The sequence below is a fragment of the Canis lupus genome, chromosome 10, assembly GCF_048164855.1.
Source record: "Canis lupus baileyi chromosome 10, mCanLup2.hap1, whole genome shotgun sequence".
NCBI classification, from domain to species: domain Eukaryota; kingdom Metazoa; phylum Chordata; class Mammalia; order Carnivora; family Canidae; genus Canis; species Canis lupus.
In genome coordinates, this window is record NC_132847.1 from 75,433,322 (window position 1) to 75,451,266 (window position 17,945).

The 17,945-nt window shown below is 58.2% G+C and overlaps 1 protein-coding gene across 11 annotated transcripts in view; it reads right to left on the reverse strand.

The window, feature by feature from the left end:
• The window catches only part of CDK5RAP2 (CDK5 regulatory subunit associated protein 2), a 153,093-nt gene that overhangs the window by 34,114 nt on the left and 101,034 nt on the right, over window positions 1-17,945 (reverse strand). For 6 of the 11 annotated variants that reach the window (XM_072842557.1, XM_072842562.1, XM_072842558.1 and 3 more), the window contains 4 exons: window positions 14,228-14,459; window positions 10,649-10,804; window positions 6,435-7,008; window positions 4,520-4,752 (listed from right to left, as the gene is read on the reverse strand). In XM_072842557.1, coding sequence (XP_072698658.1) covers window positions 4,520-4,752; window positions 6,435-7,008; window positions 10,649-10,804; window positions 14,228-14,459 — 1,195 coding nt within the window. The remainder of the gene's footprint in view (window positions 1-4,519; window positions 4,753-6,434; window positions 7,009-10,648; window positions 10,805-14,227; window positions 14,460-17,945) is intronic. The other 5 variants (XM_072842559.1, XM_072842556.1, XM_072842563.1 and 2 more) reach the window with 3 other exon arrangements.

Below are 17,945 nucleotides of genomic sequence, written 5' to 3' on the forward strand. Positions count from 1 at the left end.
CACTTTTGGTGCATAAATGATGCAGTTACAGGAGCATTTGCTTGTCTGTTATTCCACAATAAACACGTAGTGCTTTGTATTAAGGGGGAAAAAGACTATATTTAAAATTTTTAAGGACTCATGCTAGGCAACCACCTCAAATATAAAACTACTTTACAGTAAGCTCCTTTCATGGCTCAGGAGCCAGATCTCTTCGACTGCATCCAAGAAAGACCCACCCCTGTTCCATTTTATTCTCTAAGAATGGGAGTTGTCGTCAGGTACCTGAGACTTTTATGCCTTTTGTACAAGAAAATAAAGTTCTATGTTTTGTGTTGTCTGCAAAGCCTGAAATGCTTCTGCTCCCAGAACTGCAGGGAACAACAAGTAAGATCTCCTTGGACTTGTCAAGGTAAATAACTGAAAAATAAATCAAGGAGGGGAGGTGGATAGGATGGCGCCCGAGGCGCCCTCCCAGCCTCCCGCTCCCCGGCCCCGGCCGAGGGCCGCCTGGTAGGAAGCGGAGGCCCGGACCGAAATGCCTCGGCCTGGACCACACAGCTCCATCTTGAGGACCCGTTACTCCTCCGGTATTAAAATGAGAACCAGCTGACTTGGAAACCCTTCCTCAGGAGACTGGATTTCAGGAGGCTGGGAAGTCACCTGCTCCCGTGTCCGTGGCCCCCGAGGCTGCTACCAGGACGACGGGTTGTGTAAGGAGCCGGCGCCACTCCCTGGGCCCAGAAGCCCAAACTATCCCACGTTCTATTCTATCCTGGAGCTAAGCTGAACATATGTGGGCTCTCATGAGCCATCTGTTTCGTAATGTACGAAGACAGAAGAACTGGGGTCAAACCTTGGTCTCGCCAAGTCAGTTCTAACTTTGGGCAGCTGACTTTCCTCAGCACGGCGGAGCTCCTCCAGGAAGACAGGCTGTGGTGAGCATGAGCCCCCGACCCGCACGCTCCAGGTACAGAACCCGCAGCCCCGAGCGCCTGTGAGCCGGGCAGCCGGCACCGAGGCAAGGCTTCGTGCTCGTTACCAACTCCTACAGCTCACGGAGGAAAGCTCTGGATTTTGAGCAGAAGCAACATGATCTGACCTACACTGTGAAAAGATCACTCTATTGTGCGGAAACGGAGCATCGTGGGCCCCGGGGGTGGGGGGGGCGGGGGCAGCCCGGGTCCGGGGAGGCGAGGACTGCGGCATCAGCGAGAGGAGCCCCGGCGACAACGAGGTGGTGCCAAGTGGTCAGGTCTGTAGGACGCTCGAAGGCAGAGCTTCAAGGGGGGCGGCGAGTGGGGCGGGAGGAGCGCTGGCTCCGGGTGCGGTCTTCCTAGCAGCCCAGGGAGGAACGGGGTGCCCCCGGGGGGAGGGGCTGGCCACATCCACAACCGCGGGGAGTCTGAGCCACGTGCGGTCCAAAACCGATCGCTGGCTTCAGCAAAGGGGAAGCTGTCGGTGCCTCGGGCAGAGGCCACTTCCGTGGAGAGGCTGCGGCCTGAAAGCCGTTCCAGTGGGCGAGGGAGAGAAGGGCCCTGGGAAGTTAGACGGGTGGATACACAGGAGAGGAGCAAAGTAATGACGTCACAGAGGCAATTTAAATGGATAAAGTTTTAACTGGGGAACCACCTTCATAGTTTTCATATTTTCAAAAAAATAAAATTGAACCAGGAAAAACAGGAGACAAACCCTAAAACTGAGAAATAAATGCAAGCGGGGAAAAAATAGATCTAATTATACTTCAAAAGAATAACATAACAACACTGTAGAAAGAATGAAGCCAAGTAACTTTTAAGTTTAATCCCTGACTATGTCTCCTGAGCCTAAAAACGAAGAGGTCTAGAAATAAACCGTGATCTTTCAGTGGGTTTGTGTCTCACAGTGGCTCGGAGGGGGCAGCCCTGGACCCATCTGTGTGTAGTAGAGAAGCGGGCCCAGCGGCGGAGACAGTGACCCTGTGATGGCCGGGCCCCTCGCTGCTGGGGACGGGACCCAACGCGGAAGCGGGAACAGCAAGGAAGGACACACGGGGCTGGACTGGGACTGGAGGCACCGCTGTGAAATAACCATTTTTAAAATAAATCAGACGTTGTTACACACACAATCGGATGTGTGCACATGCACGTGAGATCTACCCTCGCTCTGCCTGCTAAATGGCCTGGAAACGACGACACTCTAGTAGCAATCAAAACACCCCGCACCATGGATTTTAAAGGGCATCCCCCTCTAAGATGAACCAGGGCTACTTGGAGAAATGGCTGACTCAGGGGCAGGGACAGTACCAATGAGGCTGGAACATCTTTTTTGTGCCAGAAAGCACAAAAGTGCTCCCCAAAAGAGGGAGACCTGTCAAAAGGAATTGCCACTTGCCACATCCGGAACAACGTGCGCATTAGTACGAATGACAGAACAAACACTAGCCTGCTGAAGAAAGTAAGAAGCTGCAAGTCCACGATGCTAATAACCAGCAAATACATAATCAGAAAGGGGAGCTAAAGGGAGAGTCGGTCCTTGTAGCAGACGCCGCCTCATAAGGAAGGAAGAAGGAATGACGACGGCATTAGGGAAAAGCCGCCACGCGGCCAGCATCACAGTAGCAGCCGAGACAGGACACGGAGCACGACTCAGGTGAGCACCTGATGAAGAACCAGGTATTTACGGGGTCGCCCAGTCCCCCCGCCGACTGCTTACATATCACACAGGGAAACACGGCCCTTCATAACGGAGGAACCTGACTCACATCACCTCAACCAAGCGACCAAAGTTATTTTCACCAACAGGACAAGCCGATGGCGTGCGCCTCGCAAACCCGGTACCACGAGAACACGACAGTTACGCAGCATTCTTGCCAAAACCACATGACCAATCTCATCTGCGCTGTCTGATCTCATCCTAAAGAAGCAACAGATTATCCCAAATTGGGGCACTGGCCTGAAGTCTTCAAACAGGTCCACGTCGTGAAAGGCAAAGGGTGAAGGAAAAGGCTAAAGAAAGCCAAAGACCCGTGACAACTAAATGTAACGTGCAGACTGGGTCCTGGATCGGAATCAGGAATAAGATTCGTAAAAGACATTAGTGAATCAATTAGTGAAAGTTTAATGCAGCCTGTACACGGGATGATGACACCACGTCATGAATTTAATAATGGCTCTGAGGCCGTAGAGAACGACGCCCTCGGCGTGAGGGGCCACACGCTTTGCCGCACCTAGAGGGAAGGGACAGGATATCGCCAATCCACCCTGGGAAGGTTAGGAAGAGATGATGATGATGATGATGATGATGCTGGGCTCCTGGGTAAGAAGAAGAATGTTGGGCGCCTGGAGGGCACCGGACGGGCTCAGTTGGTGGAGCGTGTGACTCTCGATCTCCAGGTCAGGAGTTCGAGCCCGACGATGGGTGTAGAGATCACTTAGAAATAAAATCTTTAAAGAAAAATACCAGTGTGTGTGTACATGCACGTATGTGTGTATATATGCAGAGGGCCCCTGACTGAGGATGCTACGAGTCACATTTTCGACTTTAGGATGGTGCAAAAGCAACAGGCATTCGGTAGAGAATACCTCAAATTCTGAATTTTGATCTTGTCCCAGGCTAGAGATATGCAGTAGGGCTCTCCCTCGTGATTCTGGGAGCGGCAGCGAGCCACACCCCCGTCAGCCCCGCCGTCACGAGGGTAAATGACTGGTACAACCGTCCGGGACCCACCCGGCCATCCTGCTTCTCACCTTCAGCACAGCCTTCAACAGAGGACATGAGGCACTCACTACTCCATCGTAAAGTGGGTTTCTTTTACAGGATATTGCCGACCGTCGACCACGTGTTCTGAACACGTGTATGGTGCCTGGGCTAAGCTATGGCCTTGGGTAGGTTACGTGTGTTAAGTGCATTTTTGACTTAACAATAAAGTGTCTCGAACTTTATGGTGGGTCTACTGTAACCTCATCATACGTCGAGTTAGATCTGAATATTTATAGAGAGAAGGAGAAAATGACAAAGCAAATAAGACAAAAGTGATGAAGCTGGGTAAACAGCGTAACAGAATTTGTCGTTCTCGTCTCAAAAGCATTGTAAATGATGATCATTTCTAGTTAAATGCAGTAACATCTACTGAAGTACCTGGCGCACAGCCACTGTTCAGCAAAGGTTCTCTTTCATGCTTCCTCTAACCACCTCTGACCCTTGAATATATTTTTTAACCAATAACTGTCTGAGGTTTTCTTCTTTGCTCGTCTTGTTTAGTGTCCCAACATTTACGACTCCTGAGTTCCCACCCCCCAGCAAGACCCATTTCCAGCCTCCCTTGAAGCTTCAGAGCAAGCGTGGGGCAGGCGCGTGCGGGGTGGTGCCTCAGCGCCCTGACCCGGGCTGGCAGCAGAGCAGACCGCCAGGCACACGGGAGCAGTCCCTGGAGGGGAGGCAGCCCGTGTGGCTCCGCTGTCACCTCGTCAGAGCAGAGCGGTTGCTCCGGCCCCTCCCAAAGACGTCCTGGATCAATAAATGATGTGTCTGAGGACTCGCAATCCCTTGCCCCACTTACCGCTGAGAAACAGCTTTTCCAATTTCTCGAGCAGCCCGGCACATTGATTCAGCTGCTCCTGGAAACCCTCGGCCACGTCGTGATCCACGCCGCCGGCTCGCAGCAACCGCTCGAACGCCTTCATCGTGGCGTTCATATGTTGCCGGTAAATGACACAGATGCCGTGGCTCTCCTTAATCTGCTGCCTTTGAAGGGAGAGCTCCCTGGCTTGGGACTGAACTAATGAATCGTATCTGATAAAAGGGGGGGAAAGAAAACGCTTGTACCATTTTTGAATTGAATTTTCGTGACCTTAACACTAATTGGAAAAATGACAGAGCACAATTTTTAAAAGCCTGCAGCTGTACGAGTATACACACTTCCAGAAAAATTGGAAGTGCGCAAGGTCACTCCTTCGACTTCAAAACAGCCAACAAATGCTGGAACAAAGGTTCTTCTGCAACATTTTTAACCTTATAGAGCCCCCAATTACAGCACAGACGGGCAAGAACTCAGGAGGACAATTAGTTCCCATCTACTCTTCAAAAATAATATTCTGAACTATTGAAACACGTGTTCCGAGGGTCAGGGGACCTACCACAAATTCTCACGAACAAAAAAGAAACCGTAACTCGGGAAAACAAAAATGGGACTCTCTCCCCTCAACTGAAAGGTCAGGGAGGAATCGCAACGCTAACTACCACTGACGGAGGGTCCGCGACCTGCCAGTCGCCGCATCAGGGGTTCTTAATAAGCGAACTGTCCTTGCGATCTCCCGTCAAACCCGTGAACCTCCTCACTTACTGGGGGGCGCCGGACTCCGCTGGCACGGGCAAGCAGGGACGGCAGCGTGCCCCCGAGGCCCGTGCTCTATCAGCACCGCCTCCTGGCTCCGACCTGCCATTGCCCGGGTGAGCCTGCCCGTCCTCCCGGCACCGGGAAGAACACGGGTTAAGGGAAGCGCGGCCCCCACCGGCTGCGGCCACAGTAACCTGGCCCCCAGGGCTCGGCACGGATGCTGACCCTTCGGTCGCCCCTTCCCTGAAGCGAGGCCGGCGTGGGGCTGCTGATGCCCCAATCACGTGGCCCCGCACGGCAGGGGGGCTGAGGAAGCACGGGGGCCCGCGGCCGGCCACGGCTCTGGGCACGCTCCGTCCCCTCGGGCAGCCCGCTCGAGGCTCGCGTCCTCACCCGCAGAAGCACGTGAGAGGCCCTCCTCTCCGGCTGACCGAGCGCTCATCAGTGGCCAGCTGGGGGTCTGACACTACCACTGCCCTTCATGAACACAGGCCTCCTCCCGTCCTGCTGCTCGGGAAGGCTGGAAAACACGCACTCTGGCTCCTGACGCTTCCGAATTACACGTTTGTCAAGTGAAGCAAGTAAGTGACGAATGAAGGTCAACTTCACAAGAGACGGCTTTGTCGTCACAGCTCATAAAGCAAAGCTGCACGGGTCTGTGCCCGTCAAGCACGGCCTAAGAACTCTTCTCTTTCTACGTGGGCCGATGCTCGAGGACGACCTTAAAGGGGAAAGATCTGGAACAGGTTTATGTTCCTCCCACCCAGCCTAGGACGTCGGTCTCCATCCCAGGGTGAAAGGCAGTAGCGGCTCTGGGAGCGGACGCGGCCGGGCGGCAAACGTGCCGCAACTCACCGAGGGCCGGAACCCTCGCCTTGGCCTCAGCACCCAGGCTGACGAGGGCAACGCCCGCTCCGCCAGCTTCAGGAGCCGCGAGACCAGAATGTGTACGGCCCCTGCGGTCTGCGGCCTCGTACCCACTTCTCCACGGGCCCAGCGGCCTCGCACCGTGGAGCCTCCCCCAGTGCCCACCCCCCACCGCCAGCCGAGCAGCGTTGCCCCGTAGCTCGGGGGCTCCGACCTAGGGGCAGCGGGCGAACCGCGGCAGCAACAGTGGGACAAGCAGTGGGGGACATACCTGGAGGGTGACAGATCTCGGAACTTATTCTGCAGGTTGTGGATTTCACTGAAAAGCTCCATGTTCAAATTCTGCTCCTTCTGCAGCTCGCACTCCTGTTGCAGGAGCTGCTGCCTGAGGCCCTCCAGCAGCCCGCCGTCGGCCACCTCTGGGGCCAGCTGCCGGAGGATCTTCATGTGCTTCACGTAACGCACTCGGTGCAAACTTGAAAACGTCATTTCTTCCTCGTCGGCGCTACCCTTGGGCTTGCTCAACACATCCTGGCCCCCTTCTGTCCCACACAAAACTGTGATAATGGCCTCACTGCACTGGGAGTGCTTCTGAAGCTGAAATAAGAAATTCCGGTAGCCCTGGAGCTCAGTTTCCAAGTCACGGATTTTCTGTTTTAAGTTTTCTGTATCACTGGAGGTGTCGATGTTCTCAGACGGATGGGCCCCAAACACGCGGACTGTGGAGGAAAGCGGACTCTTAGAACTCCGGCAGGCAGCTACCGCGGCTGGGCCTGGAAAACCTTCAGAATTCCCTTGGCATGTGGGCAAGACGGCAAGGCCGTCGGGCGGGCGGGTTTCAGCGTCTGCGAACGAGACACACGCGTCAGCACGGCCTGGGCCGAAATCCACCGCCGTCCCCACTGCCATCCCCACCGCCGTCCCCGCAGGGCCGCAGCCGCCCCCAGGCCTCCCTGGCCTAGCCCCTCCCCTACCTCCCAACCGGCCTCTTCCTCAGAGCAACTATTCTAAAACGTGAACTGACCATGACACCCACCAACGCCCACCTCCAATTCGTCACCAAGGATTAAACCCCAAATCCTCTGGCAGCGCCTGGGCCCCTCCGCTGACCAGCCCGCCCTGGACACCCCTCCCTCCACCACCTCTGGAGATGCCCCACAGCTCGCCCCAATCCCTTGCACCCACCGGCCGTGGGGGGCCTCTGTGCTTTTGCACGTGCTGTTCCCTCGGCCTGGGGCCCACTCGCTCCCCTGCGCCCGCTCAATGAACTCTGCTCACCCCTGAGCGCGCAGCTCTGACCCTCCTCCCGCGGGCCCACCTCCACGCCGACCTGTCGCTCCGCCCGCGCCCCCACAGCGCCTTCCGCACTCCGCCGGGGCGTGCGGCCGTGCTGGGTGCTGCCGTAGGAACTACATGGGCTCAGCGCCCCACGGGCCGTGGCTGCCTGGATTCCCGGCTCCCGCAGCCTCACCCTCACACCCTCAGGGGCGGCGCCTACGCCGGGCCAGACGGCCGAGGCTCGGCTCTGACAGGCACCGGGGACCGTGAAGTAACGCTGACGAGCAGTCATTCCAAAGCTCAGGACTGAGGAGTCCCCGTTTCCAGTTTCCCGGGGGCGCTGCGATGGCCCCTGCGTGAGTGTCCCACTGACGCACGACCCTGCCAGGAAGTACTTCCCGACGGTCGTTTGAGCCCCTGAGGGCAGCCAGGCTCGCCTGAGGGTGGGCGGGACCGTGAGGCCGAAGGGAGCGGGGCTCACAGCCGGCCTGGCCACGCGCCGCCCACACACCGGCCTGAGGTGGGTAATTTCATGTCTCGAGCCTCAGTGTCCCCACAAGGATGTCTAAGCTGCTTGCCGGGAACTCCCAGCTCCGGCCCGAGTCCAGAGCACCGTCCTGGACCACGCAGCACACCACCTGCGTGCAGGGGACGCTCAGCTCCGTGCACGGCCGTCTGAGTCCTCGGAAGGCTGCAGAAGGCGTGGAAACACCTGGCCTCACAGTCCAGCAGACCTGGCCCGAGCTCCGGCCCTGCCACCTCCTGGCTGCGTGACCTGGGGCGCCGGGTTCCCGACCCCTGAGCCTCCCTCAGAGGCTTCGTCCACAAAACGGGAAGAACACCAGGTATCACGAAGGGCTCCGCCGGCTGTGGTCGGAGGCTCCACCGGGACAGCTCCTGCAGAAGGCGTGCGGCGCACGGTGGTGGAGGAGCCTGACGCCGGGATGCGGGGAGCTGGAAGGGGGAGCCCAGCACGGGAGGCGGGAGGCCCGCGAGCAGGGGCTGTGGGCCAGGGGAACCGCTGCACCGACAAGCCTGTGGGCTGGGTGACAGGCCTTGGACGGGCTCCGAAGGGGAGCGCACAGAAGTGCTCGTCACGCCGCACATTCCAACTTCTGGGTTCTGCAACTGTTCCTCGTGGCCACACGCCCGTTCCTCTCTGCTCACGATGCACACACCATAAAATAACTCTTTTTATTTTAGAAAGCAGCTGCCGCATGACCTAAGGAAGCATTCCCAGTACCGCACCGCTGCTGTACACCATCTGCGGTCGTCACCGGTGTCCGCGGCCTCTTGGGGTGCGGGGCAGGCGTGTCCGTCCGCGGGCCTGGCGCGGGGCTGGGCAGAGAAGCTACTCCGGAAGGCCCTGCTGGCTGAAGGAGCGCGACACAGGGACAGACGCGAGGCCCCCACGGGCTTTCTTCCAAACCAAGGAACTACCGTTGCCGGAACGGCCTCACGATAACGGAATTTCATGGCAAGCAGCAGTGTTCGTTCACTCGGGGAATAAAGAGCAGAGACCAACGCGATGAGCCCCTCACGGACGCCCTCCCACGATGCACGGACGTCAGCTACACGCGCACCTGCCGACGGGGACGGTCCGCACCCTCGCGCAACAGTCGGCTCCACAGCACGACTGACGTTTGCACTCTTGCCCTCGACCTACAGCACTGTGACTGAGCGGCGGCACAGGTTTGGTTTCCAGGCTCCAAGACCAGCGTCCAGCACGTCTCGCAGCCCAGCACCCGCCCGGCAACTCAACTTCACGGCTCAGTAGCCCCGGATGAAGGGCCAGAGGCCAACTTCTCACCTCAAATCCCTGCGTGGAGGGCGCAGGGACGGAGGACTCAAAGCACGTGGGGGCTGTAGGCTTAGCCGGGACCTGGCCCAACGCCCCGTGTCACCTGCGCAAGGACCAGGCGCGCAGCCTTCAGGACAACCTGTGAGGCGTCACTGGCAGCCCCACCTGACTGAAGAGGAAATGGAGGTTCAGAGGCAGACGGGGCCTGAGGCTCGGGGCGCAGCAGCAGCAGAGCCCTCCGTCCGAGCCCGGCTGCCGCCTCCTGCAGCAGCTGGCGTCCCTGTCCCTGAGGTCGGGTGCTGAGCCGGGACGGCCCCTCGTGCTCCGGGTCACGGCCAGTAACACCGTGGTGCCCCCTGCGCTTGCCTTCTGGCACCTGCCAAGGGCAGCAGAGGCACCACGGACGCCCAAGCCGGTCAGCTGGAGGCCAGCGCGTGGGGCTGCCGGGAGCATCCGACACCAAGGGGCCGGGAGGCCCGACCTGGAACGCGGCAGGAGGCAGAGCCCTAGGGACAGAGCAGCAGCCGGCGACAGAGGGGGGCCGTGCAGCCAGAGGCAGCCCCCGGGCAAACCAGAAGCACCTGCAGAAGGAGGAGAGGTGCTCCGTGACACGGGGCACTTGGGAGGGAAACTGCCAGCCACAGGCGTCCCCAGAACCAGTTGTCCGCATTGGAGGAAACGCTGCAGTTCTGGAACCTTCCTGGACCCCGGGGGGCACCTGCATGCCCGGTAGAGCAGCCTTCCCCTCCAAGCCCACGACACTCAGGAGCACGTGACCATGGGTCCCCCGCACTGGCCGGCAGCCTCGGGGGAGCCGGGGGCGTCCCTGTGCTCTCAGGGCCGCCTCACGGCAAGTGTAGGACACCCGAAGAGGTTTCCTACACGGTGAACTAGTCCTGATTCAAGTGGACTTTTTTTTAAACAAAAAAAGAGGAGGGGCTGGATCGAAGGTAAAGAGAAAACAGCACGTGTTCCTTCCGGGGGCGGGGAACAAGAACATCCTTTTAGGACCGTTTGTGCTGAAATAGATGGGCCGTGCCTGGGGCCTTGTCCCTGCGCCTCCACACGGAGCAGCGATGAAGCTCCCGCTCCGGAGCGGCTCGGGCTCACCTCCGGCCCGCCCAGCGCAGCAGCACCCCCCAGCACCCGCCCAGCGCAGCAGCACCCCGCGGCGCCCACCCGGCTGCGGCCAGGGCAAGGGCGTGGCGAATGCTCGGTGAGCTCTGACGCATGGTCCTCTGCGCCCGCAGCCGCCTACCGCTGACCAGCTGGACGACCCTGCATCAATTCTGTTTAATAACCTCAGCTTCCTCACGTGTTAAGTGGGACTGACGACGAGGTCCCGAGATGCCGGCTGCCGGGCTTCGCGACCGCCCCCCACAGCACACCCCAGGGAGCGCCCGCACCCAGGCTGCGCAGTACACACGGGCCTGCGTTCTGACCGGTCTCGTGGGTGGCGTGATCACTGTCCCCCTCCGTGGCTCTCCAGACACAGGGCATGGCTTTGGCTCCGTTCTGCTCTCCCGGGCCGTCCTGGTAGGCTGCTCCCACAAGGGGCTGGGCTGCAGGCGTTCAGGAAGAGAAGGAAAAATAAATAAAACCATAGGCTTGAAACTCAGCCAAGCAACTGAGAAGAACACAAAGATACAACAGGGAAAATAAAAACACTGGGGAGGCAAAATGCAATTTATAAGATAAAATTAATCTATCGAGCTGCCATAACAGGACGTAAAAAGCATAAATACGCTGCAGCTTGTCTGAAATGGTTTAAGTCCAGGCTCTCAAAAAACTATGAGTGAGAAAATGAATTCCACAGACTCGGGCCCACTCGTCCGAGCAGAGGCCTCGGGGTCCTCTGGGCACCCGGGGTGGTACCTGGTCGAGGCACCCTGCTGTCGCAGCCAGAAACACGCACGGGGAGAGTGCGCACCGCAGGCCCCGCGCCCAGTGCCCTCAGGTCCTCGGCCCGAGCGCCCCGCTCCCGCCCACACTGCTCCGTGAACTATCTGCGCCCCCCCCCCCCCCCGCTGGTCTGGGAGTCCTCCGAAGGCAGAGACCCGCTCACCCCTCCCGCGTGTCTCTGTCTCCCACACCCAGCGCATGAGGCCGGGAACACAGCAGGTGCTCCCGGGGGAGTCTGCGAACGCGTGGCTAGACGGCTGCACGGGAGGAGGCGAGGACCGGAAGGGACGGGGGCGGGGACGGTCATGCCACCGACGGCCCGCCCGTCTCGAAACCTCCACTGTGCTGAACCCAAGAACCCAACGATCCATAGGGAACACCAGGGGCTACAGGTCACCAGAAAACCCACACGCGAGGTGGGGACAGTGGGCTCTCCGAGGCAGCGCAGGGCACGGCCTGGAAACCAGGCAGACGGGTGTGAATCCAGGTCCGACGTCACTGACCACAACCGCAGCCAGGTCCCTCCATCGCTCCATGTGCCGCCTGGTGATACAACGGGGCGGGGACCGCTCCGCCTCAAGGGCAGTGAGGAAGATGCCCCCGCACGGCGGCCTTCAGGCGGGCAGGGAGGCGCGACACCCCCGGCACACATCGTGTCCCGGACGCGGGCCATGCGAGGCTCCAGGCGCCTCCCGCCCGCTGTCCCCACAGCCGCTGCCGTCTCCCGCCCGGGAGGGAGGCGAGCGCCTCGGTGGCACGACTGCAAACAAGCCTGGTGTCGCCCTGAACGCGCCGTGCCGCCCATGCTAGGACCCAGACCGTCCCTGGCACGGCTCCCCCGCGGCCGCCCAGCAGCGGATGCCGCCCCCGACCACCGCTCCCAGGGCCGCAGCCCAGAGCAGGAGGTGCCCTTGCTCCCCACTGACGCCTCCAGGGCACGCTCTCCTCCCAGAAACCCCAGCTCCGCGCCTCAAGCCGCCAGGCCACCCAGGGGCCACGTGCCCCGTAGTCACCTGGGGCCTGACCCCCGGGGCCCCCAGAGCCTCGCTGACTATGTGGCTCCCCCTGTTTGTCTGCACTGCTGTATGGGCAACCGCCCCAGGCGGTCCCTTCCTGCCGTGTCCTCTCCTCCCCCCGCCGGCTCTCCGGGAGCCGTGGCAGGCCGGCCTCCGCCATGCCAGGACAACGGTGCCCTCCGAGGTCACCGTGAGGGCTGGTTCCGGACCCCCAAGGCCACTCCCTTGGCCTGGTCTTACTGACTGGCAACGCTGGACGGGGCGCACCTGCCGTCCACCCGGCTCCTGGATGCCGTCCTCTCGGGCCCCCGTTTCCTGGGCTGCTCCTTCCCCGCCCAACCCCCGCTCACAGAGAGGCTCAGCCCGGGGCCGCTCCCCGGGTCTCCAAGTCTCCAACTGCAAACGCCAGCGACACGCTGCCACCTGCCCAACGCACAGCCCTGTACCCCCGACTGCCGGCCTGGCACTGCACGGGGCTGGCCAACTGGCTCCTCGAGGGGCTCCAGAGCCGCCAACCCCGCACGGTGCAGCGCCGCCGCCCCGATGGTTCACGGTACCAGGGGTCCTTCCACGCGGCGGGCGGCCTCCTCCTTCAAGAGCCAAAGACGGAGTGGGTCGGGCGCCGGCCGCAGGGCCTCGACCACAGCTGCTCCGCAAGCGCAGCACCAATGCAGTCACAGGCTACGTGCAAACCAGCGTGTGTCCCTGAGCTCCAAGGAGACTTCAGGACGCGCAGCGAGGGTGGCCCCTGGCCACGGTGTGCCCGTCGCTGCCGGGAAGCCGAAGTCAGGCCACGTGGCTCCGCTCCCCGAAACCCTGTCACCGCTTCCAGGCCTGCCTGCGCGAGACCAAGCCCGAGAGCAGCCTCCGTGGGCCACCCGACGGGCCACCTCCCTGACCCTCCTGCCCCGTCCTTCCCATCTGCTCCGGCCACGTAACTGGCCTCCCTCCTAGTCCTCCAACTCCCCAGATTCAAAGCAACATCCGGAACTTTGCCCTTGTGCTGCCGCCAAAGACACTTTCCACGCTGAGGGTTCCACTCATCTGCTCCCGGCCGGGTTCAAATGTCACCTCGTCAGGGAGGCTCTAGGATTCCGCGGATGGACGGCAGCAAACTCCACCCCCCTCCACACTGCCCGTGCCTCAGCCGCCCTCCGTCCTCCCCGCACCCGCCATCTCTACCTGCACCCGTTTTGTTCAGCCCGTCCCCAGGGCCTACGGCAGCGCCCGGCACACAGCAGGGCTGCAGCGATACTTTCTGGAGAAAGAGAAGGTTGCTGCTGTCGTTCTTGGTATCAGGCGCTGCTGTCACGCGCTTACAGCACAAGCTCAAAACCAGGAGTCGACGAGGTACTTCTGTGGACTCGTGAACCCTCTGAAAACGAGGTCCAACGCTTGCCGTGCGCTCGCCTACGCTCCGCGGCTCTCGGCTTTCCTGAGACGCTCCAAGGGGCAGTGGTCCAAAACCTCTAACACCACGGTCACCGCTGTGACACGCCCTCCACGTCTATGCAGTCTGACCCGGATACATTTTAACCCAGGGGCTCTCTACTTTGGGAGCTCCCATGAGTGCAGACACGGCAAAGTGGCTACGGAGGCAGGTCACTTCCAGAGGAAGGCGTAAGCTCGACAGGGTTTGGAATGAGCCCTGAGGAGGCCACGGTAATGTAGCCTGGACGTTCTAGAAAACCCCCCCAGGAGGGCTCTCACTTATACACACGATGCCACACGCCTCAGGCTTCCACAGGTAACGCCAAAAAAGCCACCTGGACTCGAGTCAGCCCACGGCCGGGGCCCCTGCAGACCATCCTGGGGAAGGCAGCGACCTCACAAGACCCGCGCGCACTTACAAGCCCCTTTACCCAGACTCCAGAATAGAATGAAAACAATAGATTCATTTTCCTCACTGTGTTCCTTTCATTGTGTATTTGTCAGGAGTCAAGATTAATCACTGTAATTCATAAAATTTATGCTCAAACTTACTGCAGTTCTAAACAACAAGGCTGACGTGTCGAGCAGCTCTATCGGTCGTTCGTCCAGCTCACGGAGAGCGCACTGCACACTTACCTTCCTGTAGCGTTTTGTCTGCCGCTGGCCTCTCCTCCATCATTGCTTCAGCCAGAATTAACTTTTGATGCAGTTGCTTATTGCAGATTTTAAACTCCTTCAGCTCCCCCTGCAGCTCCAAGATCTGACCCTGCAGTTGGGCCACCACCTCCTGGGTGGCAGGGAGCCGATACACATTTCCTAATGACCGGGACGGTTTTATCAGGATAGGCAGGCGGGACTTCTTAGCATCCTGGAGAGACACACACACAGGACAATGAATACACCTCCTCTGGTCGTGCTCGTGCCAACCTTGTAAAACAGGATTCAGACCGGCTGCCCAGACTTCTGGTTCCAGGGGTGGCATCCACGTTTATCTCCCGTGTCTTGGCACGTCCCTCCTCTGACTGGCAAGTGCCCAGCTTTTCCTCCTGGACGCCCTCTTGGCCCTGGTGCACTGTCTCTGTGGACGTCCAGAGGCTCACGCGATGGCAGTCCCCTCGCCAACACCACCTTCTAAGTAACACTTTCCTGGCCCGCCCCCGCCCGCTCCCCAGGCTCGGCCACTCCGCTAGTGCACCGCAGCCACCCCTACTGAGGTTCTCAGGGGCTACCGAGTCACTAATCCAGTGGCTCTCGCCCAGGCTCGAGCTCCCACCTGCCAAACCTCGACATCTTCCTTTCCACTGGCTCTCAGGCACTTCGAAGCCAGCCCAGCACCTGGCTCCTTCCGCCCATCATCCCATTCCCCACCCCAAAGCTACGCCGCTTCAACACGCTCCATGTTGGTGAATCACACCACCATCCCCTCACCGTGCAACCCAAACCTGGAAGTCCATCGAACTGCTCTTCGCACCCATCACCCACCCTCGCCACTTACCAGGCTCCATTAATTGCAGCTGTAAACGCATCTCTGAGGCCTCTGGACTCTCCTCGCTGCCTCCCACGGCCCCCTAAACACTGCTGGCGCTCACCTGCCACACAGCCACCTCCGGAGCACCCTCCCCCTCGCCCTTCCTGCCCTTTCTAGCCCACTCTCCATACTGTGACGGGAAAGGCAGAGCTGACATCCCTCGCCCCTGCTTACAACCACCGGCGTACTTCCCGGTCTCTCAGGACCTACCGCGGCCGCCTTGCTGTACGTGACCTGCAGCCCCGGTCACTGCCCTTCTCCCACTTCCCCTGGGCCCACACACTCCCCTCTATCAGCTCCTCAAATGTCTATGTTCCTTCCACCCCAGGGGCTCGGCACGCACCGTCCCCCCTGTCTACAGCACACTCTCTTGCCCGCCCCCACCACTCCAGTAATCCCCGTACATTCTCTAGGACCTCACTCATATGTGCCTTCCTCGGGAGAATGGGCCTTGATTTCCAAGACCAGGTCAGGTCTCCCTGTTAGGGACACTCACCGCCCCCTACAATTCTCTAGGGAGAACACTAGCACCCTCATAATCAAATGCCTGTGCAATTACTTGTTCTCTGTCTACCTTCTGCACTGGCCTATAAGCTCCAGGGTTCGGGACTCTGCGTTGCTTGGTCGTACTCTATCACAGCCTCCAGCACGAGAGCACAGTGGGTACTCAACAACTATTTGTGGAATGAACATGCAAAGAATGACTTAAGAGGCCAAATGGGGATGTCTTTCAAGTGGGGGGAATTTTAAATATATTAAAAAGTTGGGGAGAGGGACTAAACCTAGAAATATGTAAAGGACTATCACAATTCAATAATAAAAAGCACATATAACTCAATTAAAAGGTGGGCGAAGGATCTGATAGACATTTCTCAAAAGGGGACCTTTATATGGCCAATAAACACATGAAAACATGTTCAGTGTCATTAGTCGTCAGGGAAATATAAATCAAATCACAATAGAATATTGCCACTCCCAACTCATTAGGACAGCTTCTAATTAAAATAATAACAAGTGTCGGCAAAGCTGTGGAGAAATTGGAACTCGCATGTTTCCGATGAAAATGTAAACTAGGAGCAGCTACTATAGAAAACAGCCTGGTGGTTCTTCAGAGTTCCCACATGACCCCGGATTCCACTCCTCGGTGTTTACCCAGGTGACGTGAAAACACACGACGTCCACACAAGAACTGGTATGTGAATGTTCACAGCGACGTCATTCATAATAGCTAAAAGGTAGAAATAACCCAAACGTCCATCGACTGATGAATGGATAAACAAAATGTGTGACATCCATACAATGGATATCGCTTGGCAATATAAAAAAATGAACCACCGATAAAGACTCCAGCACGAACGCACCTCGAAAATGCTACGCTAAGTGGAAGCAGTCACCAAAGATCACGTGTTACATGATTCCCTTTCTACGAAACATCCAGAGAAGCCAGACATCTAAAGACAGAAAGTAGATCAGTGGTTGCCTACAGCTAGAGCACTAGGGGGGAAAGGGGAAGTGACCGCCAATGGGTCAGGCAGGGCTTCTTTTTGGATAATTAAGCCCGTTCTACAATCGATTATGGTAGTAGATCTGTAACTATGGATTTACCAAAAAAAGAAAAAGACCAAACAACTCACTGCACTACGCACTGTAAATGGATAAACTGTAGGACATGTGGCTTGTCCCTCAATGGGGCTATTACTCTTTTTACTTTTTAAGTGGAAGAGAAGGAACCTGAGAGGAAAACAGGAAATACTTGGGACCCTGGGAATGACGAAATCAGCAAGGACTCTGAAAGCAGGAAAAGGGCGGAAGGAGCCCCGTGTGCATGTTCTGGGATGCAAAATGCTTTCAAGCACACTGTCCACGGTCCTCCGGCCAGCTCTGCAATCTCAGCACTCACAGGATAATAGATGTTACCGGGCCTATTTTCCAGACAAAAAACTGGGAGGTCAACCAACCGGTCCACTGTCGCACAACGAGGAGGTTAGAGGGCTGGACGTCACGACGGCTCTCCAGCCTCTACTGCTCGGTTAAGGAAAGGAAGACACTCTCTGCCCCAACATTCCAGGGCAGAGAGCAGGTTCAAGGCCAAGGACAGTTTGAGGCGGGAAGGGGGTCTGTTGGCGGGGGGCGGGGGGTGCCCATCAAAGAGGACCGCAAAATAACAGTCATTGGCTTGATCCTCGGTCTCCACCAATCTTTATTCTTGGATCCAAATCTGTGTGTCATATGGCAGGAGAAAAGATATCTGCAAGTGCACAAATGCCAAAGCCAATTTCAGGCTGGAAGACTGCCGTCAGTCACCCTAATGCGGGTTCTAAAATAACACCACACAAAATGCTACCTTATGGACACTGTGCACAGCCCCACCTACCGCCTTAGGAAAGATGTCAACATGGAAGTCCTCACTTGGGAGCGGAAGGGGGACAGGAACGCACACATGCCGAGCTCGACGTACACATGCACAGGCAAGCACAAAGCACCAGCCGGCCCTTGCCACACATCTCTTCCTGTCGCCACTGCACTAGCCTCAGCTCCTAGGTCACCCTGATCCCTCTGGGGCCACCAGGAAAGGTAAGTGGCCAGGCTTGAAGCCATCACTGGTCCATGTGTGATGGTGGCAAGAGGACTCCTCCCTTCCTGAGAAAAGTATGTTTAGACTACCCCTGTCGTGGGCACCTGGGTGGTTCAGTCAGTTAAGCATCCAGCTCTTGATCTCAGCTCAAGTCTTGATCTCAGGGTCATGGGTCAAGACCCACATTGGGAGTGGAGCCTACTTTAAAAAAAAAAAAATTCCCTATCCGCCTCTAAAATTGGACTTCGGTC